The sequence below is a fragment of the Ochotona curzoniae genome, unplaced genomic scaffold, assembly GCF_017591425.1.
Source record: "Ochotona curzoniae isolate NIBS_2020 unplaced genomic scaffold, NIBS_Ocur_1.0 scaffold_4937, whole genome shotgun sequence".
NCBI lineage: Eukaryota > Metazoa > Chordata > Mammalia > Lagomorpha > Ochotonidae > Ochotona > Ochotona curzoniae.
The window spans coordinates 3035002-3051832 of record NW_024467126.1 but is presented as its reverse complement, the minus strand read 5'-3'; the positions used below and the strand labels follow the sequence as shown (position 1 = coordinate 3051832).

Here is a 16831-nt window from a genome sequence, read left to right as displayed (position 1 = left end):
AGGGAGGGAGGGTGGGAGAGGGGGGCCTGCTGACGTCAGAACCCTCCCACCCGCCCTCGTCCACACAGAGGCTGCCCCTGGGCCCCCACGCAAGCCCAGCCTGTGGCCCAGCCCTGGCCAGACGCTGCAGATCCTGTGGCTTAGCGTGGAGCCTGGACCTCACCTGGGAAGAGCAGCTGCCGGCTCAGGGGCAGGACCTGGACCAGCATATCCCTGCTCGGTGGCTGGGGACACCGCAGAGGCACAGCCCAGGACAGCACTACCCCGCTGGCAGGTGGGAGCCCCTTTGTCGGGTGGCTGCAGCCCTACCCAGTTGAGCAGCTTTCTCCAGGAGCTGGCCATTAGGACCATCATGGCAGGTATGGGATGGCCACATGGCCTCAGCTTGGGCCAGCTCGGGCCACAGTGGCAGGGAGAGGCCGGGGACCCAGCACGTTCTAACAGTCCAGGGCTGGGGGATGTGACTGGGGTGTGAGGGTGGCAGCCAGACGGGAAGCCCTTGGAGAGCTGACCCTGCCCACCGCTGTGTCCCTGGGACCGTGAGCGTGTCTGTGTCCTGCTGGTCCTGCCCTCCTTCCCTCTGCTTGGGGTGTCACCTGGGCTGGCGCTGCTCAGGACGGGGCCCCACCAGGTTTGCGGCCTCTCAAGGGATCATGACAAAGGGATAGCCGCGGGTTCAGGACGCACTGGGCACAAACAGGCCCGCTCCTCACACATGGCTGCATCGTCACGGAGCCTGCAGTGCTGCCTGCCACACACACCCTGTCCCGCTGTCTGAACCCCACGCTGCTCCCAGGTTCCTGGCATCTGCAGGGAAGGTGGCCATGATGTGTTTGTAACTGGCAGAGCCACACTGTAGTGTCCTCAGAAATCCTTGTGGGGCAGAGTTACTGACCATTGCAAAGGAGGATGCTTCTCACCGCCCGAATCCGAGGCGTCTGTTAGTCCATCACTGGACCCTCGGGTTGCCCCACCTTTGGGTGCTGTGGATACTGCGGTTATGAACATGGTGTGTGTGTCTGCAAGCTGTCTGCTTCTCAGGTGTGGGGATGCTTGGTCAGATTGGGAGTGCTGGGTCAGGTATGGGGGTCTAGGTCAGGCATGGGGGGTGCAGGGTCAGATGAGGGGTCCTGGGTCAGGTGTGGGGGTACAGGCATGGAGGTGCAGGGTCAGGTGAGGGGTCCTGGGTCAGGTGTCGGGGTGCAGGGTGAGGTGAGGGGTCCTGGGTCAGGTGTGGGGGTGCAGGGTCAGGTGAGGGGTCCTGGGTCAGGTGAGGGGTCCTGGGTCAGGTGTGGGGGTACAGGCATGGAGGTGCAGGGTCAGGTGAGGGGTCCTGGGTCAGGTGTGGGGGTGCTGGGTCAGGTGAGGGGTCCTGGGTCAGGTGTGGGGGTACAGGCATGGAGGTGCTGGGTCAGATGAGGGGGTCCTGGGTCAGGCGCGACACTCATTTTGTCGAAGTCCCGAGTGGGTGTACATGGGTGGACTGTTTGGCCCAGCTTCTGCCAGGATCGCAGAGCAGACATGACAGGCCTGGGAGACCCAGGCTGCGGTGGGGGGGTTAACGTTGCTGGAGGCAGATTTTCAGAGCTGGGGAGGATGAACGGGGCTTGTCGGGCTGCGGGGACTCCAGGGAGGCTGGGCCCAGGGCACAGCTCCTTCTACATTAGGGCATCCTCAGTAAAATGTCTCACAAAAGGGGCAGAGTGCGGCATCCTCGAGTGACCCTACAGGCAGGCAGGTGGTGAGAACCCTGGGACAGGTGTAGAGACCGAGGCTGTAGGAGGAGCAATTTTCTCAAGGCCACATGGCCACAGAACTGTTGGAAACCTCCCCAGGAGCATCTCCTCCTGAGGAGCCCAGGCCTGCTGCCCAGGAGGGCTTCCTGGAGAAAGGGGTACATAGGGCCCAGCCTTCTGTCCTCTCTCCCCAGCCTTTCTGCCCACTGGTCTCAGTGTCTTGGCACCCCCCGAGACCTATACCCTGCCCATCGCCGGTACCAGCTGGGAGTTCCCATCAGGCCCTTGTAACAGCTCCCCTGGGGCCCAAGCCGCGACCGAGTCCCCGGAGCAGGGACCCAAGAACCCGCGGGTGGCTGGTGTGACGGTCCAACTGGAGATGAAGCCACTGTGGGAAGAGTTCCACCAGCTGGGCACAGAGATGATCGTCACCAAAGCGGGCAGGTGCAAGGCGGGCTGCGGAGGGGATGCAGTGGCACTGAGATGGGGCGGGGCCAGTGCTGGGCAGGCGTGGCCATGCCAGGGCTGGGGTGGCTGGCCAGGGCCTGGTCGGTGGGGCAGGCCCTGCCCAGGTTGCTAAGCCCCGCCTTCCTGCAGGAGGATGTTCCCCACCTTCCAGGTGAAGATCTTGGGCATGGACGCGCTGGCTGACTATGCCCTGCTTATGGACTTCCTCCCAGTGGACGACAAGAGATACAGGTCTGAGGGGAAGACCCGGAATCAGACACACCCCAGGGCAAGGCAGGGGGCAGCAGAGCTGGGCAGCAGAAGGGAGGTCCAGCCTGGTGCCTGGGACGGGGCAATGAACAGCCTCATGTGGGCGATGGGCGGGCGATGGGCAGGCGAGGCTGGCTAGCCCAGAGCAGCAGGGGGCCTGAGAGCAGCCAGTGCTGGGTTGGGGACCACCCCTTCGCGAGCCAGGCTTGGTCAGGCTTGGCGGCCCTCGCCACCTCGCTCTGCTCCCCACACCTCCTCCAGGTATGCCTTCCACAGCTCAGCCTGGCTGGTCGCAGGCAAGGCCGACCCCGCCATGCCGGGCCGCGTGCACTTCCACCCGGACTCACCGGCCAAGGGTGCCCAGTGGATGCGTCAGATCGTGTCCTTCGACAAGCTCAAGTTCACCAACAACCTGCTGGATGACAATGGCCATGTAAGGCCCAGGGCCGCCGCCACCATGGGCTGGGGTCCAACTGTGACCACAGCCTGGAACCAGGGCCGGCTGGACCCTTGGTGACCTGTCCCCTGTTGGCAGTCAAGGCTGGGAATTAGCAGGACTCAGGCCAAGAGCTTGGGCCAGGAGGCAGCCCTGGGGGAAGAGGGCCTTGTGGAGGAAGCAGGGCTGCTGGGTGGAGGAGGGCCAGAGGCAGAGGCCGCAGCAGGCAGAGCAGCAGGGCAGAGGGTGGGGTACAGAGTCCTCATCATGCGCCCAAACAGCTGCAAGCTCTCACAGTCCCGGGCAGGTGGGGGAAGAGGGGAGCTGGCCCAGTGGGGAGACGGGCCCCGGTGGCCAGATGAGCCTGGACACTGCACCCTGTGTCCCCCCACACCCTGCAGATCATCCTCCACTCCATGCACCGTTACCAGCCGCGCCTGCATGTGGTCTTTGTGGACCCGCGCAAGGACAGCGAGCGCTATGCCCAGGAGAACTTCAAGTCCTTCGTCTTCACCGAGACACAGTTCACAGCAGTGACGGCTTACCAGAACCACCGGGTGGGTGGGCAGGGCCAGGGCTCCGACCCTCCCTTCGCCCTGGGCCATCCCTGCTCCTGGCCCCTGACAGAGGCGTCCCTGGCGGACTGGGGCAGCCGAGGCTGGCCCCGTGACAGCTCTCCCTTCTGCAGATCACACAGCTGAAAATCGCCAGCAACCCGTTTGCCAAGGGCTTCAGGGACACCGACCCTGACTCCTGGTACTGCCCGGCCCCTTGCCCCCTGCTGCTGCCACTAGCTGCTCTGGCCTCCCCCTCCCCACCCAGCAGGCCCTGGGTTCTGGACTCCTCACTTTGGCTTCAAAGTCATGCTCTCTGACCATGACCCCTGACCACGACTCTGTTCCGCCCATTCCACCTGCAGGCCGGTGGCCCCTCGGCCCCTGCTAAGCGTTCCGGTCTCCCGTCATGGCAGCCTGGGTTCCTGCCTGCTCAAGCGCTCTGCCCAGCAGGAAAAAGGTAGGTCCCCTAAGGACAATGGAAGCAGGACCTGCACGCGTGGCAGGTGGGGCTACAGGGTCCCCCGGAAGGGGTTGCAGCAAACTGCCTGGATATCCAGTGGACGTGGAGGTGAGACAGGGCACGACCCAGGGCAGGCAGAACAGGGCAAGGATGAGAGGACGAAGTAGTGTGTGCCAGGTGGGCTGCCTGATGGAGGTGCCCTGGCATTGGGCCTGGAGGACTGGGAGGGGTTAGGACAGGAGGAAATTCCAGGCAGAGGGAAGGGTGGGCAGGACGAGGGCAGGGGAGGAAGGTTGGCACCCCCTCAGTCACTTCTCCCTTCAGACCTTCACAGAGAGTCAACCTCCACCACCAGGACCCCTGGCCGGCTCCTGCAGACCCTGCCAGCTGTGGCCCCCTGCCAGCCTCTCGCCTACCAGGATCGGTGCCCTGCAGCCCCAGGCCACCTTGGGATCCCAAGGACACGCCCAGCCCCATACCCTGTCCCTGGTCCTCAGGGAGCCCTGACCCTCCTGTCCTCAGCCACCCTGCACCTGCCGCCTGGCCGGGGCTCCCAGTGACCGGGCATCCTCCTGCACTGGCCCTCGGGGAGCCCTGACCCTCCTGTCCTCAGCCACCCTGCACCTGCCGCCTGGCCGGGGCTCCCAGTGACCGCTGGCCCGCTCCTCTCCTGGGACAACGGGCGGTGGGATCTCCTCAGCTGTGACCCCTCCCCGTCTCCCACCATTAAACTGTCTGTCACTGGCGGGCGCGCACGTGCGGTCTCAGGAGTCCCCCAGCCCCACGGGCATCTCGGGGCGCTCGGGGCTGGGAGGGGGGCGGCGGGCACGGCCCTGCAAGGGCCCGGGACTGGCTGTGGGCGGCCCGGGAAGGAGGGTCCCTGGGCACGGGCCCCCAAGCTCCGCCGCCTCCGGAAGGACATCCGGACTCCGCCCGTTCCTGCCTGCCGCTCAGCGGATGGACGTCCAGCTCCCGAAACCCGTGAAGGGAAGAGGGGCCCAGCGCCCGCCTCACAGGCACCGCCTCCCGACAGGAAGTCCCGCCCATAAGGCCAAGCCCCCTCCGGTTGTCTCCTCAAAGCACCGGCGAGCCCGCCGCCTTCCGGGTTCGCGAACGAGCCGCCTGGGAGCCCCGCCCCCTCCCTGCGCCGCGTCACGGGAGCTCGTCCCCTGCCCTCACCGGCCCCGCCCCGTCCCCGGGAGCCCCGCCCCTGCCTTCGCTCGGCCCCGCCTGTCTTCGGGAGCCCCGCCCATCTCATCGCCCGGTCCCGCCCCTTCTCCGGGAGCTCCGCCCCTGCCTTCGCTCGGCCCCGCCTGTCTTCGGGAGCCCCGCCCATCTCCCCGCCCTCGCCCGGCCCCGCCCCGTCTCCGGGAGCCCCGCCCCGTCTCCGGAGTCTGGCCCCGCCCCGCGCCCTCCGCGTCCCCGCCGCCGGTCCGACATGCTGTCCGACTGCCTGTCGGCCGAGGGCGAGCGGCGCTGCCGCCGGCTGCTGGCGGGGGCCACGGCCCGGCTACGTGCGCGGCCCGCGGCGGCCGCGGTGCTCGTGCCCCTGTGCTCGGTGCGCGGGGTCCCGGCGCTGCTCTACACGCTGCGGTCCAGCCGCCTGACCGGGAGGCACCGGGGCGACGTCAGGTACAGCCGCCCGGGGCCCGGCTCGGCCTCCCGGGACGAGGCTGCGGCGGTCGGGGCCAGCGTCGGGGGGCGCTCGCAGGGCCGGGGTTGCCTTGCGCCGCGCAGGGGCCTCTCCCTTGGGAGAGGCGGAGATGCCGGGGTGCCCCTCCGGCCCTGTTGACAGCCACTTCCCCACCCGGGACCCGGGAGCCCAAGGACCAGAGCCCTTCTGTCCTGCTCAGTTTCCCAGGCGGCAAGTGTGACCCAGCTGATAAGGACGTGGTGCACACAGCCCTGCGGGAGACGCGCGAAGAGCTGGGGCTGGCAGTGCCCCCCGAGCACGTCTGGGGTGTCCTGCAACCCGTGCACGACCGGGTGAGCTGCCCCAGCCTGCTGGGCCCAGGGACGTGAGGACAGGGGTTAGTGACCCCTGCAGGTGTCGTCTTAGGGCAGGGAGCCCAGAGGGCACACTCCACCTGACTGCCTGCCCTTCTACCACCCCAGCAGAAGGCCACAGTGGTGCCCGTGCTGGCTGGCGTGGGTCCTCTGGATCTGCAGAGCCTTACCCCCAGCCCTGACGAGGTGAGTGGGAGGCGCTGGGGTCACAGTGGGGCTGCTGTGGCCAGCTCCCCCCACCACCCGCAGGTGGATGGGGTATTTACACACCCTCTCTGCCCCATGCCTGCAGGTGGATGAGGTGTTTGCACTGCCCCTGGCCCACCTGCTGCAGACCCAGAATCAGGGCTACACCCACTTTTGCCAGGGCGGCCACTTCCGCTACACGCTGCCCGTCTTCTTGCACGGGCCACACCGCGTGTGGGGCCTCACGGCAATCATCACCGAATTCACCCTGCAGCTGCTCGCGCCGGGCGCTTACCAGCCCCGCCTGGCCGGCTCCCGGCTGCCAGGGGGCTAAAGCGCCCGGCCCCCCAGCTGGACTTGCTGCACGCTGGGGCCGAATAAACAGCCTCTGAGCACTCTGGTGCCCGCATCTTCTGTTGGGGGCCCTGCCTGGGCAGAAACCTTATTGTCTCAAGGGAAACCATTTTCCTTTTTTCCCAGAAAAGTCCTGGGTGCTGTACCTGCCTGGTGAGACCAGAGCTCAGGGTGGGCTCTGAGCCTGGGGCCAGACTCCTGGCCGTTGCCGTTGCCTCAGCCCACCTGCCCCTCTGTACGTGCACAAGCCCAGCAGGAGTGGCACTCACATGGCCTGGACGTGATGTACTGGGTCCCCAGGCACTGATAGGTCACCCTGGGGGATTGTGGTGTTGCAGATCAGCTAAGGAGCCACACAGGACAGCTGGTGTGGGACACCAAGGATGGGCAGGCTGACCAGGAACACTGTGCTTAGCAACACTTCTTGGGGTGGTACTAGCCAGCACAAGCCCTGAGCTAACTTCCTGTGAAGAATGGTGGTCCTCAACAAACACATCCGGCCCAACGGGCTCCAGACTCCCTCGCTCTCTTGCCCTGTCCGCCCTGCCATGCTGGCCAGAGGTGGGCAGGTGAGGCCAGGGCTCCAGGATGCCCCCATGTCAGCATCCTGCTGACAGCAAACAGCTTCTCTCTCCTGGTCCGTCTCCCCCGGAATCCCCTGAACCTACCATGTATCCCGCAAGGTTTGCAGTCTATTCGTAAACAGGGCTAGTGAAGTGAGCTGGGGGAGTAGGCTGGTCCCTTCACGGAGTGAGGAAGGCAATGGCCCCCAAGAACAGCAGGAGTTCATGCTATATACAAACTCAAAATGGGTGAGACACTTCAAGAACAGGCCTGACCGGCAGAAGCCCTGGAAGGAGACAGCCTGGGAGTGACTTCTCAGGACCCCGCACGTACAAGACCAGCAAGACCTGCCTTCAACACAAAGCTCCTGCCCGGAGAGGGAGGAGGTGGCCTGGGCATGGGGTCAGAGGGTATGCCCGAGTGTGCCGAGAAACTTCCACTTTTACAAATGGGCAGAGGACCTGGATGGACAGAACCCCCAACGGTCAATAGGTGCTTGAAGAAGCGCTCAGTGTCAGATAACTGCGGACTCAGACCATGATGAAACAGCACCCACCTCCGATGGGCTGGCCGTCACCAAGTGCTGGTGAGGACGGTGGGAAGTGGGGGTGGCCCTCGTGGGAAGCAGCAGCACGGCTCCCCAGACACACGTGACCTGGCTGTCCTGTCCCTGGGAACACACCCAAAGGGCTACAGTCAGCATGTAAAAGAGGTGTGCAGGTGCGTTTAGGGTTGTTCACCACAGCTCAGAAGGAAACAGCATGTGGGTGAAGAAAACGCCACACACACACACACACACACGGACTTGCTGGTGCACCTCACAAGGAGGGTGTGGGCGCACTGGGGGCATTGTGGCCTGAGTGAGGTAGGACGGCCACAGAGACACACACTGGGCAGGCGAAACCAGTAAGGTCAGTGACACAAGCAGGGGCCAGTGTGCAGCTGGCCAGGGCCCAGCACGGTGGCGCAGTGAGTTGGGCTAAACTAGCACTTGAGACACTGGTGCCCCACCTCTGAGTGCGTGTGCAAGGCCTGGCAGGTCCCCAGGGCACCTGAAAAAATGCTGGGTGGTGATGCCAGCACCGCACAGGGGGCCTGCCTGCAGTGTGGCCCAGTCCTGGCCATTATTCACTTGGGGAGTGAGCCAGTGTGTGGAAGAACTCTTTTAAATAACCAAATGATGTTTCAGGGCCCAGTGGTGTGGCCTAGTGGCTAAAGACCTCACCTTGAATGCACCAGGATCCCATATGGGAGCCGGTTCTAATCCTGGCAGCACCACTTCTCATCCAGCTCCCTGCTTGTGGCCTGGGAGGGCAGTGGAGGACGGCCCAAAGCCTTGGGACCCTGCACCCACATGGGAGACCTGGAGGAAGTTCCTGGCTCCTGGGTTCGGATTGGCGCAGCACCAGCCGTTGCAGTCACTTGGGGAGTGAATCATCAGATGGAAGATCTTCTTCTCTGTATATCTGACTTTGCAATAAAAATAAATAAATCTTTTTTTAAAAAAGATATTTATTTCAAATACACAGAGAGGGAAAAGCAGAGAATCTTTAGATCCACCTAAATGCCTATAATGGCCAGGGATGGGACCTCGTCCAGGTCTTGCATGTGGGTCAGCTGCTTTCCTCATCACATAAACAGGGACCCTGCACCTGCGTGGGAGACCTGGAAGAAGCTCCTGGCTCCTGGCTTTGGATCAGCTCAGCTCTGGCCATTGCAACCACTTGGGGAGTGAACCAGTGGATGGAAGATTTTCCCCTCTGTAACTCTGCCTTTCCAATAAAAACTAAATATTAGAGAGAGAGAGAGAGCAAAAATATTTGGATTGGACCCTGCCTTCAGGGGCCTTGGAGAGGGGACACCCTCACGATGGTTAGGACTCCAAGCTGGGAGGGGCAAGGGGTGCTGGAAGGACCTCATGCCATTTCCAACATCTGTGCTGGCAAGAGGACCAGGTAACAGGGGCCCCAATATTCCCTTCCCTGCAGCTCTCCCCAACCCCATCTTCTAACACACTTCCCCAGGCACCTCCTCCTCACTTCACACCCCTTTTGTCACCTCTGGTCCTCCAGCTTCCTCACCCAGGGGCTCAGCCACATGACCACAGTAAAAATAGCTCCCTCCAGCAGGGTGTGAAGGGGCAGGCAGGAGGCTGCGCCCCCAGCACCACCGGATTCCGGGCCCCCAGTTCTGGCTGAGCAGCAGTGACAGCTGCAGGGAGCTACAGCACCGGAGCAACTCGCAGAGGTAAGCAGCCCAGTTGGGCCGACCCCCAACAGAGCCCTCCAGCCCTGAGCCCCTAACCCTGACTCTGTCCTCAGGAACCGCCCCGCTGCTGGCTACCCCAGGGATGCCTCTCCATCCAGCCCCGGCTGCCAGGTGCCCTCCCCTCAGCCCCGCTCAGCACAGGTTTCCCCAAGCCCCGACCTCCTGTTTGTGAGCCCCATGGCAGGCAGGGGACTGGCGGGCCGGGGTCGGGTGAGCATGCAGGAGCACATGGCCATTGACGTGAGCCCCGGGCCCATCCGGCCCATCCACCTCATCTCCCACTACTTCCCGCACTTTTCGCCCTTCGCGGAGCCCGCCCTGGGCATCCCGGCCCCACACCTTGCAGCAGCCTCCGCCAACCATCCTGCACCTCAGCCACAGCCCGACCCGGAGCCAGAAGGAGACTCAGACGACAGCAGTGAGTGGGGCCAAGAGGAGGGGACGGCCTGGCCCAGCCCTGCCAGGGTGGGGTCTGGGGCGCTCTAGGCAGCAGGCATGTAGGAGAGAGGGTGCAGGGGCCAACCTGCCTGCCACCTGCCCGCAGCTGCCCTTGGCACCCTCGAGTTCACACTGCTTTTTGATGCGGACAACAGCGCCTTGCACTGCACGGCTCACCGTGCCAAGGTGAGGTGTGAACAGTGGCCTCTGGGGAGAGGTGGCTGGGCCAAAGGCTGCTCTATATCCAGATCTGTCCCCAGGGCCTCAAGCCACCAGCCTCAGGCTCTGTGGACACCTATGTCAAGGCAAACCTGTTGCCGGGGGCCAGCAAGGTAAGCACTGCCCCAGCCCAGGGGATCCGGGAAGGCTGGGCGGATGTCCGGGTGTGATGAAGCACTGCCCCACAGGCCAGCCAGCTCCGGACACGCACGGTGCGGGGCACACGGGGTCCCGTCTGGGAGGAGACGCTCACCTACCACGGCTTCACCTGCCAGGACGCGGGGCGCAAGACCCTGAGGTGAGGAGCCTACTGAGGCTGCCAGGGAGTGGGGAGGGGAGGGCAGGCTGGCCTGGCCAGGGCTGACTTGGGGGTCCCTCAGGCTGTGTGTGTGCGAGGACCCCCGTCTGCGGCCCCGGCGCCGGGCTCCTCCACTTGGGGAGCTGCGTGTGCCCCTGAGGAAGCTGGTACCAAACCGAGCCTGCAGCTTCAACGTCTGCCTGGAGAAGTGTAGGCTGGTGAGTGCCCAGTCTGCCAGGGAGGGGACTCAGGCAGCCTACAGCCCAGCTGACCGGCTCCCCATTCTTCCAGACCAAGAGACCCAAGAGTGTGGACGCTGCCCGAGGCATGTCGCTGTATGAAGCGGTGGGTAGGACAGCTGGATGGGGACCCTGAGGAGCAGGACCAGGGCAGCCCCAGGCCCAGCCTGGCAGACCCTGCAACCCTGAGACATAAAAGGGTGGAGGATTCCCATGACCCCAGATGGGAGGGCTGGGCAAGGTCAGGGGTTGGCTGCTGGGGCGGCCCTGGGGTCAGGAAGGTGCACTCTAAGCTGGCTGCACCCCTCGACCCCCGCTCATGGTCTTGTCAGGAGCACCAGGGCCTCCTCGGGCTCCATGAGATCCCTAAACCTGGTCAGAGCCCAGGGTCCAGCAGTGGAGGTTCCCCTGCCCCATACAGTGGAGGGTTCACTGCCTACCCACTTCAGAGAAAAGGCTGAGTGGCCTTCCCCTAGTGGGGCCACACACTGTTGCACCTGCCAATGAGCTGAACTTGGAAATGGCACGGCTGTGTGCTGCAAGGCAGGGCCATCCTGCATCTCTGAGGACTGGCTGGGAGAGAGGCCGGCTTTCCTCAGGTGGACGACTGCAGGCCCCACCAGGTTCTTTCCCGCAGCCCTTGAGTACCAGGGGTGCTGTGTGACCTGGCCTCCTGGGACCACAGTGGGTACGGGGCAGGCCTGCACCTGAAGTGACCGTGCAGCCCTGGGCAGAGCTGCTCTTCAGACGCAGAGGCATCCTGGGAAGCTCCTGGCTGGCTCCTGACACCCAGAGACCATCCGGGCCAATGGGCTGGTGGGGCGGAAGGCAGCACTGGCCTCCTCAGGCCACCTGGGAGCTGAGCCCACACTGCCCCTGCAGGTGGAGGCGGAGGTGGCCTGGGAGGAGCGTGGCCGTATTCTCCTCTCCCTGTGCTACAGCTCACAGCGGGGTGGCCTGCTGGTGGGCGTGCTGCGCTGTGCCCACCTAGCCCCCATGGACGCCAACGGTTACTCGGATCCCTTCGTCCGCCTGTAAGCGTGAACTGTGTGGATAGGTGGGCAGGGAGGGCGAGGGGGCACCCCTGACCTAGCCCCCTTTCCCACTTAGGCTCCTGCACCCAAACATGGGGAAGAAGTCCAAACACAAGACCAGCGTGCGCAGGAAGACCTTGAACCCTGAGTTCAATGAGGTAGGCGGGCTGGGCAGACCCCGCCTCGCTTGGCCCCAGTGGCCGGCCACTGCCTGCCTGCCCGCTGCCCTTCCCCCGCAGGAGTTCTTCTACGCTGGCCCCCGAGAGGAGCTGCTGCAGAAGGCGCTCCTGGTGACGGTGTGGGACTACGACCTGGGCACCGCGGACGACTTCATCGGTGAGCGGCAAGTCGGGCGACTGGGGAAGCCTTGCGGGCCCCACCAGCCCCTTTCACACCCCCCATCAACAGGTGGGGTGCAGCTGAGCAGCCGGGCCGGCGGGGAGCGCCTGCAGCACTGGCACGAATGCCTGGGCCGCAGTGACCACCGGCTGGAGCTGTGGCACCCACTGGATGGCACGCCGCCCCAGCTTGGCAACTAACCTCGAGGCTAGCCCTACTCACCGGGGGCCCCCACGGCCAGGCCGGCACCCTCAGCTGCCTCACCTTGACCCCAGCCCCAAGTCCATAGGCCATTTCCTCCCTCCCCCCTCAACAAAGTCATGAAATCAAAATAAACATTTCCTTCATGCAGACCACAGCTGTCCCTTCTCCGGCCACTGCCACCCAGGGCAGACTGCGCCCTCTCCTCTCCCCCTCCTGGGGGCTAGCACCATGCCAGGGTAGGTCTGGCCACCGGCCAGCGCCCAAGGCAAGGCCCTGAAGCAGCCCTGCCCTCCCCGCCGGCCTGCTCTCCGTGTGGCGGGAACTCCAGGCTGGCTCCAGTGCACTGTGGGAGGAAGGGCAGAGATGGAGAGGCCGTGCTGGCAGAGTGGGCAGCACCTGCTTTATTTGAGGGACAGGGACACGCAGGCCGGGCTCCCGGCTCAGGCAGTGGCCTGCCGCGCCTGCTGCTGCTGGGCAAACCGTTGCATGCGCTCCTCGAGTTCTGGCCGGAAGTGGCGGATCAGGCCCTGGTCAGGAGAGGCGGGGTGTGACGCCCAGCCCTGCCCCCCGGCCCCACGCCCGCACCCACCCTGCCCCCACCTGATCCCCACGCCCGCACCCCTCCTCGCAGTGGGCACAAGTACCTGCACGGGCCAGGCGGCCCCATCGCCCAGGGCACAGATGGTGTGGCCCTCTATCTGCTTGCTGATCTCCCACAGGGAGTCGATCTCGGCCGGCCGGGCCTCGCCCCTCACGAAGCGGGCCATGACCTTGTTCATCCAGTCCACACCTGCAGGGATGGCAGCACGACAGCGCTCAACGCGAGGGATGTGGGGGGAAGCAGGGATGTGGGGAGGCGCACCCAGCCGGACGCTCACCCTCGCGGCACGGGGTGCACTGGCCACAGCTCTCGTGCTTGTAGAACTCAATGAGGCGAGCGATGGCCTTGACGATGTCCGTCTGGTGACAAGGGCAGCAAGCGGGCATGAGGCCTCAGACCCCAGCACACTCCCCGGGTGTCACTGCTGGGGTCGTAGCCAGCCTTCTGCGGTGCCCCGCCCAGCCTGCCTCTCCCACGGCCTGGGTTGGGGATGGACACACACACACACACACATACACACACACGCCTGCCCTCACCGAGCGGTCCATGACAATCACGGCGGCCGTGCCCAGGCCCGTCTGCGCCTGCACCAGCGCGTCGAAGTCCATCAGCACGGTCTCACACACGGACTTGGGGATCAGTGGGGTGGACGAGCCGCCGGGGATCACGGCAAGCAGGTTGTCCCAGCCACCTGTGACACCGCCTGGCCCCGGACAGCTGGGTCAGGGCTGGCTGGGTGGCACGCCTTCCCAGTCCTGGTGCAGCCCTGGCCCACCTGCCCGCCCGCCAGGGCCGACTGACCTCACGGTCCCAACAGCCCTGGCCTCTCCCCCGCCCGTCTGGGCCAGCTGACCTCATGGTCCCGCCAGCCCTGGCCTCTCCCTGGCCCACCTGCCTGCCCGATGCCAGCCCTGGTCTCTCCCCTGCCCACCTGCCTGCCCGATGCCAGCCCTGGTCTCTCCCCTGCCCAGCGCCTCACCAGCATGCTTCTCAATCAGTTCTTTGAGAGGCACTGACATCTCCTCCTCCACCGTGCATGGGTGATTCACGTGGCCGGAGATGTTAAAGAGCTTGGTTCCCGAGTTGCGCTCTCGGCCGAAGCCCGCAAACCAGGCACCGCCGCGGCGGCAGATGGTTGGGGACACAGCCACCGTCTCCACGTTGGCCACAGTCGTGGGGCAGCCAAACACTCCTGCGGGGGAAAGGGAGATCAGGGGCTGGATGGTGGGCTCCCCAGGGTCCTGATCCCTGTGACCGAGCTCCTGCTGTCTCACTGCTGTCATTCTTGTCCACTGCTGAGCCCCCAGTGGGGGCTGCATCCCCTGTTCTCTGCCATGCCTCGCTCCCAGAACACTGTGACGGCACAGCCACACACACGCCTGGGTGTCTGCCCTGGGGCCGAGGCTGGCCTGTGTGCTACTGGCACCCAACCCCACCTGGCCCAGCCCAGGGGCACTCAGAAACGTCCTGAGAACAAGCCAGGGGGCCTGTCCCCACCTGCCCACCTCCTTCTGGCCAGTTTCTGAGGAAGGGGTCCTGCAGCCGTGGCCTGGAGCTCACCCACATCTGCAGGGAAGGGTGGCTTCAGGCGCGGCTTGCCCTGCTTGCCCTCAATGGATTCGATGAGCGCTGTCTCCTCCCCGCAGATGTAGGCCCCGGCCCCGCGCACCACAAACACGTCAAAGTCGTAGCCGGAACCACAGGCGTTCTTGCCAATCAGGCCGGCCTCGTAGGCCTCACGGATGGCCACCTGTGGGGTGGGGGTGTGAGCTGGATGCCACCCAAGACCCAGAGAAGGCGGCTTCGGGGACCGAGTCCTGTATGGGGGGGCACGTGGGAGCAGCCCACAGACCTGCTGCGGGAAGGGCGTCTAAGCCCCGGGCCACGCAGCTCCATGCCCCACACACCTGCAGATTGGAGGCCTCGTTGTAGAACTCCCCCCGGATGTAGATGTAGGCGGCTCGGGCGCCCATGGCGCGCCCCCCAACCAGGCAGCCCTCCACCAGCTTGTGAGGGTCGTGGCGCATGATCTCCCGGTCCTTGCAGGTGCCCGGCTCCCCCTCGTCCGCGTTCACCACCAGGTACTTGGGCCTGCAGGGGTCCACAGCTCAGCTGGGGTGCACCGTATGGGGGTGTCCCAAGGCTGTCCCTCCACAGCTGGTCCCTGTCAGCCTGCACATGCCCCCAGGAGCTCTCCCTGCTGACCAGCAGGGGCTCTCCTAGGCCAGACGACCACCCAGCTCTCTCCCTAAGTCTTCCTGAGAGCTGCACTCCACTCAGGCCAGAGCCTGCTCTCCCCCGGGGTCCCCTGCCCCGGGCACTGCCCAGGCATACGCACCTGCCATCCGAGGGCTTGTTCATGAAGCTCCACTTGAGGCCCGTGGGAAAGCCGGCCCCGCCACGACCCCGCAGACCTGACGTCTTGATCTCGCCTAGGATCCAGTCAGGTCCCTTCAACAGAATCTCCTTGGTCTTGTACCAGTCACCCCGGCTCTGAGCGCCTTTCAACCTGGTCAAGGGCAGGGCAGGTGGTGAGGGGTGGGGTAGCCTGCTCTGGGCTGAGGGGTGCAGGGGGTGAGGGGCGGGGTAGCCTGCTCCGGGCTGAGGGGTGCAGGGGGTGAGGGGCGGGGTAGCCTGCTCCGGGCTGAGGGGTGCAGGGGGTGAGGGGGGTACCCTGCTCCGGGCTGAGGGGTGCAGGGGGTGAGGGGCGGGGTAGCCTGCTCCGGGGGATCTGCCAGGCCAAGGTGGGAGGGGATCCCTCTCTCACCTCCAGTCATGGCGTCCGTACAGGTTGGTGAAGATGCGGTCTTCGTCCCTGAGCGAGCCAAAGGAGGTTTTCTTGGGCGCCGCCTGTGGGGGACAGGAGGCCTCAGTCCTGCAGCCGCGGGAAGCTGGGCCAGGGGCTACCGACCTCCAGGGGCTGGCCTCTGCACCTGAGCACGGGCAGGGACCCCCCCACCCACCCCGGCGGCGCTCTGCCAGGCTGCGGCGACGGAGAGCCGCACTTCCCGCCAGGCCGGGGATCGCGCAGCCGGCGGGCCAGGCTCCTTGCAGCCCCGAGTCAGGCAGGGCCTCACCGTATCGCTGCTGAATCGCACAGACCCCCGCGCGGGGAGTGCCCCGCCGAGCAGCCGCCGAGCCACCAGCATCGCGGCGGCCAGCACGGTCACCAGCCTCTGTCACCTTCACAACACCGAGGCCGGGGCCGGCGCGCAGAAACAGCATCACGCGCCCCGCCTCCCGGCGCCGCTCCAGCTCCGCCCCTTCGAGGGAGCGTAAAGGACCGGACGTCCCGTGTCTGGCGCTGTGGCTTCTGGGAGTTGTAGTCCTGAGGGCTCCGGCTCCTCTTCCCACCGGTGGGGCGGGTGTTTGTTATCGGGCGGGATACCAGCTGCTGGCTCGTGTGCTTGTTGGCTGGCTCGCCTTCTAGCCAGATCTTCAGCCTCTCAGACCTCATGCAAACACTTCAGGTGTCTCCAGCTGGACTCTCGTGTTTTCCAGTCAGGTTTGCCGTTTAGGATGCGCCTGCTGCAGTTAGGTTCGGTGTATGGTGATGAAGGCAAAAAGTGAGACAGGTTGCGGCCGCAGCCCCACGGTCCCTTGTGATCTGGCTGCCCTCTGGCTGGGGCTGCCTCGCTGCATCCATGTGCTCGGGGAAGCTGAGGGGCCCCCGGCAGGCAGGCAGGCAGGGGGACTGACCGCGGCGGTCTTCCCAGAGGCGTCCACAGCCTCAGCTTGGGCCAGGCGCAAAACGGAGGTCGTCAGTGGCACTGCTGAGAGGGTGGCCCTCGGCGCACGCTGGCCCTCTACCCCCAGGGTCAACAGGCTCCCAGCGCGCTGTGTGGTCAGCACTCCCTGCGCCCCCTTCCGCGACCCCTTTCTGGTCTTTAGGCTTTAGGGCGTGGCTCGGAGTGGCGCTTGCCCTTCTCCGAGAGGAAGTGTGGGGAACACATGAATAAACTCTGGGCGCTCCCAGTTCTCTGGGTTATTGAGAGCAGCTCAGCCGCGCAGGAAGCAGCTGCAGTCCCTGGTGCCTCCCCTGCATGTCCCGCTTCAGCTCTGCCGGGTGCTGGAGCCTCCCACAGTGCCCTTCGCGGTGCAAACCCACAACACAGCCGAGGTGGGGCGGGCCAGCCCTAGCAGACGCCGGTCACACCCCTGAGACCCCACCTGT

At 65.3% G+C, this 16831-nt stretch overlaps 4 protein-coding genes across 5 annotated transcripts; 3 read left to right on the top strand and 1 right to left on the bottom strand.

The window, feature by feature from the left end:
* Positions 1 to 352: 352 nt before the first annotated feature.
* On the top strand, positions 353 to 4466 carry TBX10 (T-box transcription factor 10). The gene is made up of 8 exons (XM_040970810.1): positions 353 to 359; positions 1931 to 2180; positions 2334 to 2435; positions 2715 to 2886; positions 3291 to 3446; positions 3578 to 3645; positions 3809 to 3903; positions 4231 to 4466. The coding sequence occupies exons 1-8, from the start codon at positions 353 to 355 to the stop codon at positions 4464 to 4466; spliced, it is 1086 nt and encodes a 361-aa protein (XP_040826744.1).
* An 878-nt stretch (positions 4467 to 5344) lies between these two features.
* On the top strand, positions 5345 to 6549 carry NUDT8 (nudix hydrolase 8). The gene is made up of 4 exons (XM_040970977.1): positions 5345 to 5538; positions 5760 to 5892; positions 6022 to 6099; positions 6206 to 6549. Exons 1-4 carry the CDS (start codon positions 5345 to 5347, stop codon positions 6431 to 6433), a joined length of 633 nt encoding a protein of 210 aa, XP_040826911.1. The 3' UTR covers positions 6434 to 6549.
* A 2863-nt stretch (positions 6550 to 9412) lies between these two features.
* LOC121150232 (double C2-like domain-containing protein gamma) lies at positions 9413 to 12205 on the top strand. The gene is made up of 10 exons (XM_040970961.1): positions 9413 to 9703; positions 9830 to 9909; positions 9984 to 10055; positions 10131 to 10240; positions 10323 to 10458; positions 10532 to 10585; positions 11362 to 11513; positions 11590 to 11671; positions 11753 to 11849; positions 11922 to 12205. Exons 1-10 carry the CDS (start codon positions 9463 to 9465, stop codon positions 12050 to 12052), a joined length of 1155 nt encoding a protein of 384 aa, XP_040826895.1. The 5' UTR covers positions 9413 to 9462; the 3' UTR covers positions 12053 to 12205.
* Positions 12206 to 12434: 229 nt separating this feature from the next.
* Positions 12435 to 15886, bottom strand: NDUFV1 (NADH:ubiquinone oxidoreductase core subunit V1). 2 transcript variants are annotated; one of them, XM_040970653.1, is made up of 10 exons: positions 15735 to 15886; positions 15425 to 15507; positions 14996 to 15166; positions 14565 to 14748; positions 14218 to 14407; positions 13637 to 13849; positions 13194 to 13360; positions 12935 to 13016; positions 12701 to 12846; positions 12435 to 12583 (listed from the first exon to the last, which is right to left on the bottom strand). In XM_040970653.1, the coding sequence occupies exons 1-10, from the start codon at positions 15804 to 15806 to the stop codon at positions 12497 to 12499; spliced, it is 1395 nt and encodes a 464-aa protein (XP_040826587.1). In that variant the 5' UTR covers positions 15807 to 15886; the 3' UTR covers positions 12435 to 12496. The 2 variants fall into 2 exon arrangements, with proteins under 2 accessions (XP_040826587.1, XP_040826588.1); XM_040970654.1 differs by having other exon boundaries at positions 15756 to 15806.
* Between the last annotated feature and the right edge of the window lie 945 nt (positions 15887 to 16831).

Coding starts and splice junctions, on each gene's coding strand:
- LOC121150232 (XM_040970961.1), top strand. CDS start 9,463: ATGGCAGGCAGGGGACTGGCGGGCCGGGGTCGGGTGAGCATGCAGGAG. Junction 11,514..11,589: donor TCGGATCCCTTCGTCCGCCT/GTAAGCGTGAAC, acceptor TTTCCCACTTAG/GCTCCTGCACCCAAACATGG. Junction 11,850..11,921: donor CACCGCGGACGACTTCATCG/GTGAGCGGCAAG, acceptor CCCCATCAACAG/GTGGGGTGCAGCTGAGCAGC.
- NDUFV1 (XM_040970653.1), bottom strand. CDS start 15,806: ATGCTGGTGGCTCGGCGGCTGCTCGGCGGGGCACTCCCCGCGCGGGGG. Junction 14,749..14,995: donor AACAAGCCCTCGGATGGCAG/GTGCGTATGCCT, acceptor GGACCCCTGCAG/GCCCAAGTACCTGGTGGTGA. Junction 12,584..12,700: donor GGGCCGCCTGGCCCGTGCAG/GTACTTGTGCCC, acceptor TCTCCTGACCAG/GGCCTGATCCGCCACTTCCG.
- TBX10 (XM_040970810.1), top strand. Junction 2,181..2,333: donor ATCGTCACCAAAGCGGGCAG/GTGCAAGGCGGG, acceptor GCCTTCCTGCAG/GAGGATGTTCCCCACCTTCC. Junction 3,904..4,230: donor CTCTGCCCAGCAGGAAAAAG/GTAGGTCCCCTA, acceptor TTCTCCCTTCAG/ACCTTCACAGAGAGTCAACC.
- NUDT8 (XM_040970977.1), top strand. CDS start 5,345: ATGCTGTCCGACTGCCTGTCGGCCGAGGGCGAGCGGCGCTGCCGCCGG. Junction 5,893..6,021: donor TGCAACCCGTGCACGACCGG/GTGAGCTGCCCC, acceptor CTACCACCCCAG/CAGAAGGCCACAGTGGTGCC. Junction 6,100..6,205: donor TTACCCCCAGCCCTGACGAG/GTGAGTGGGAGG, acceptor CCATGCCTGCAG/GTGGATGAGGTGTTTGCACT.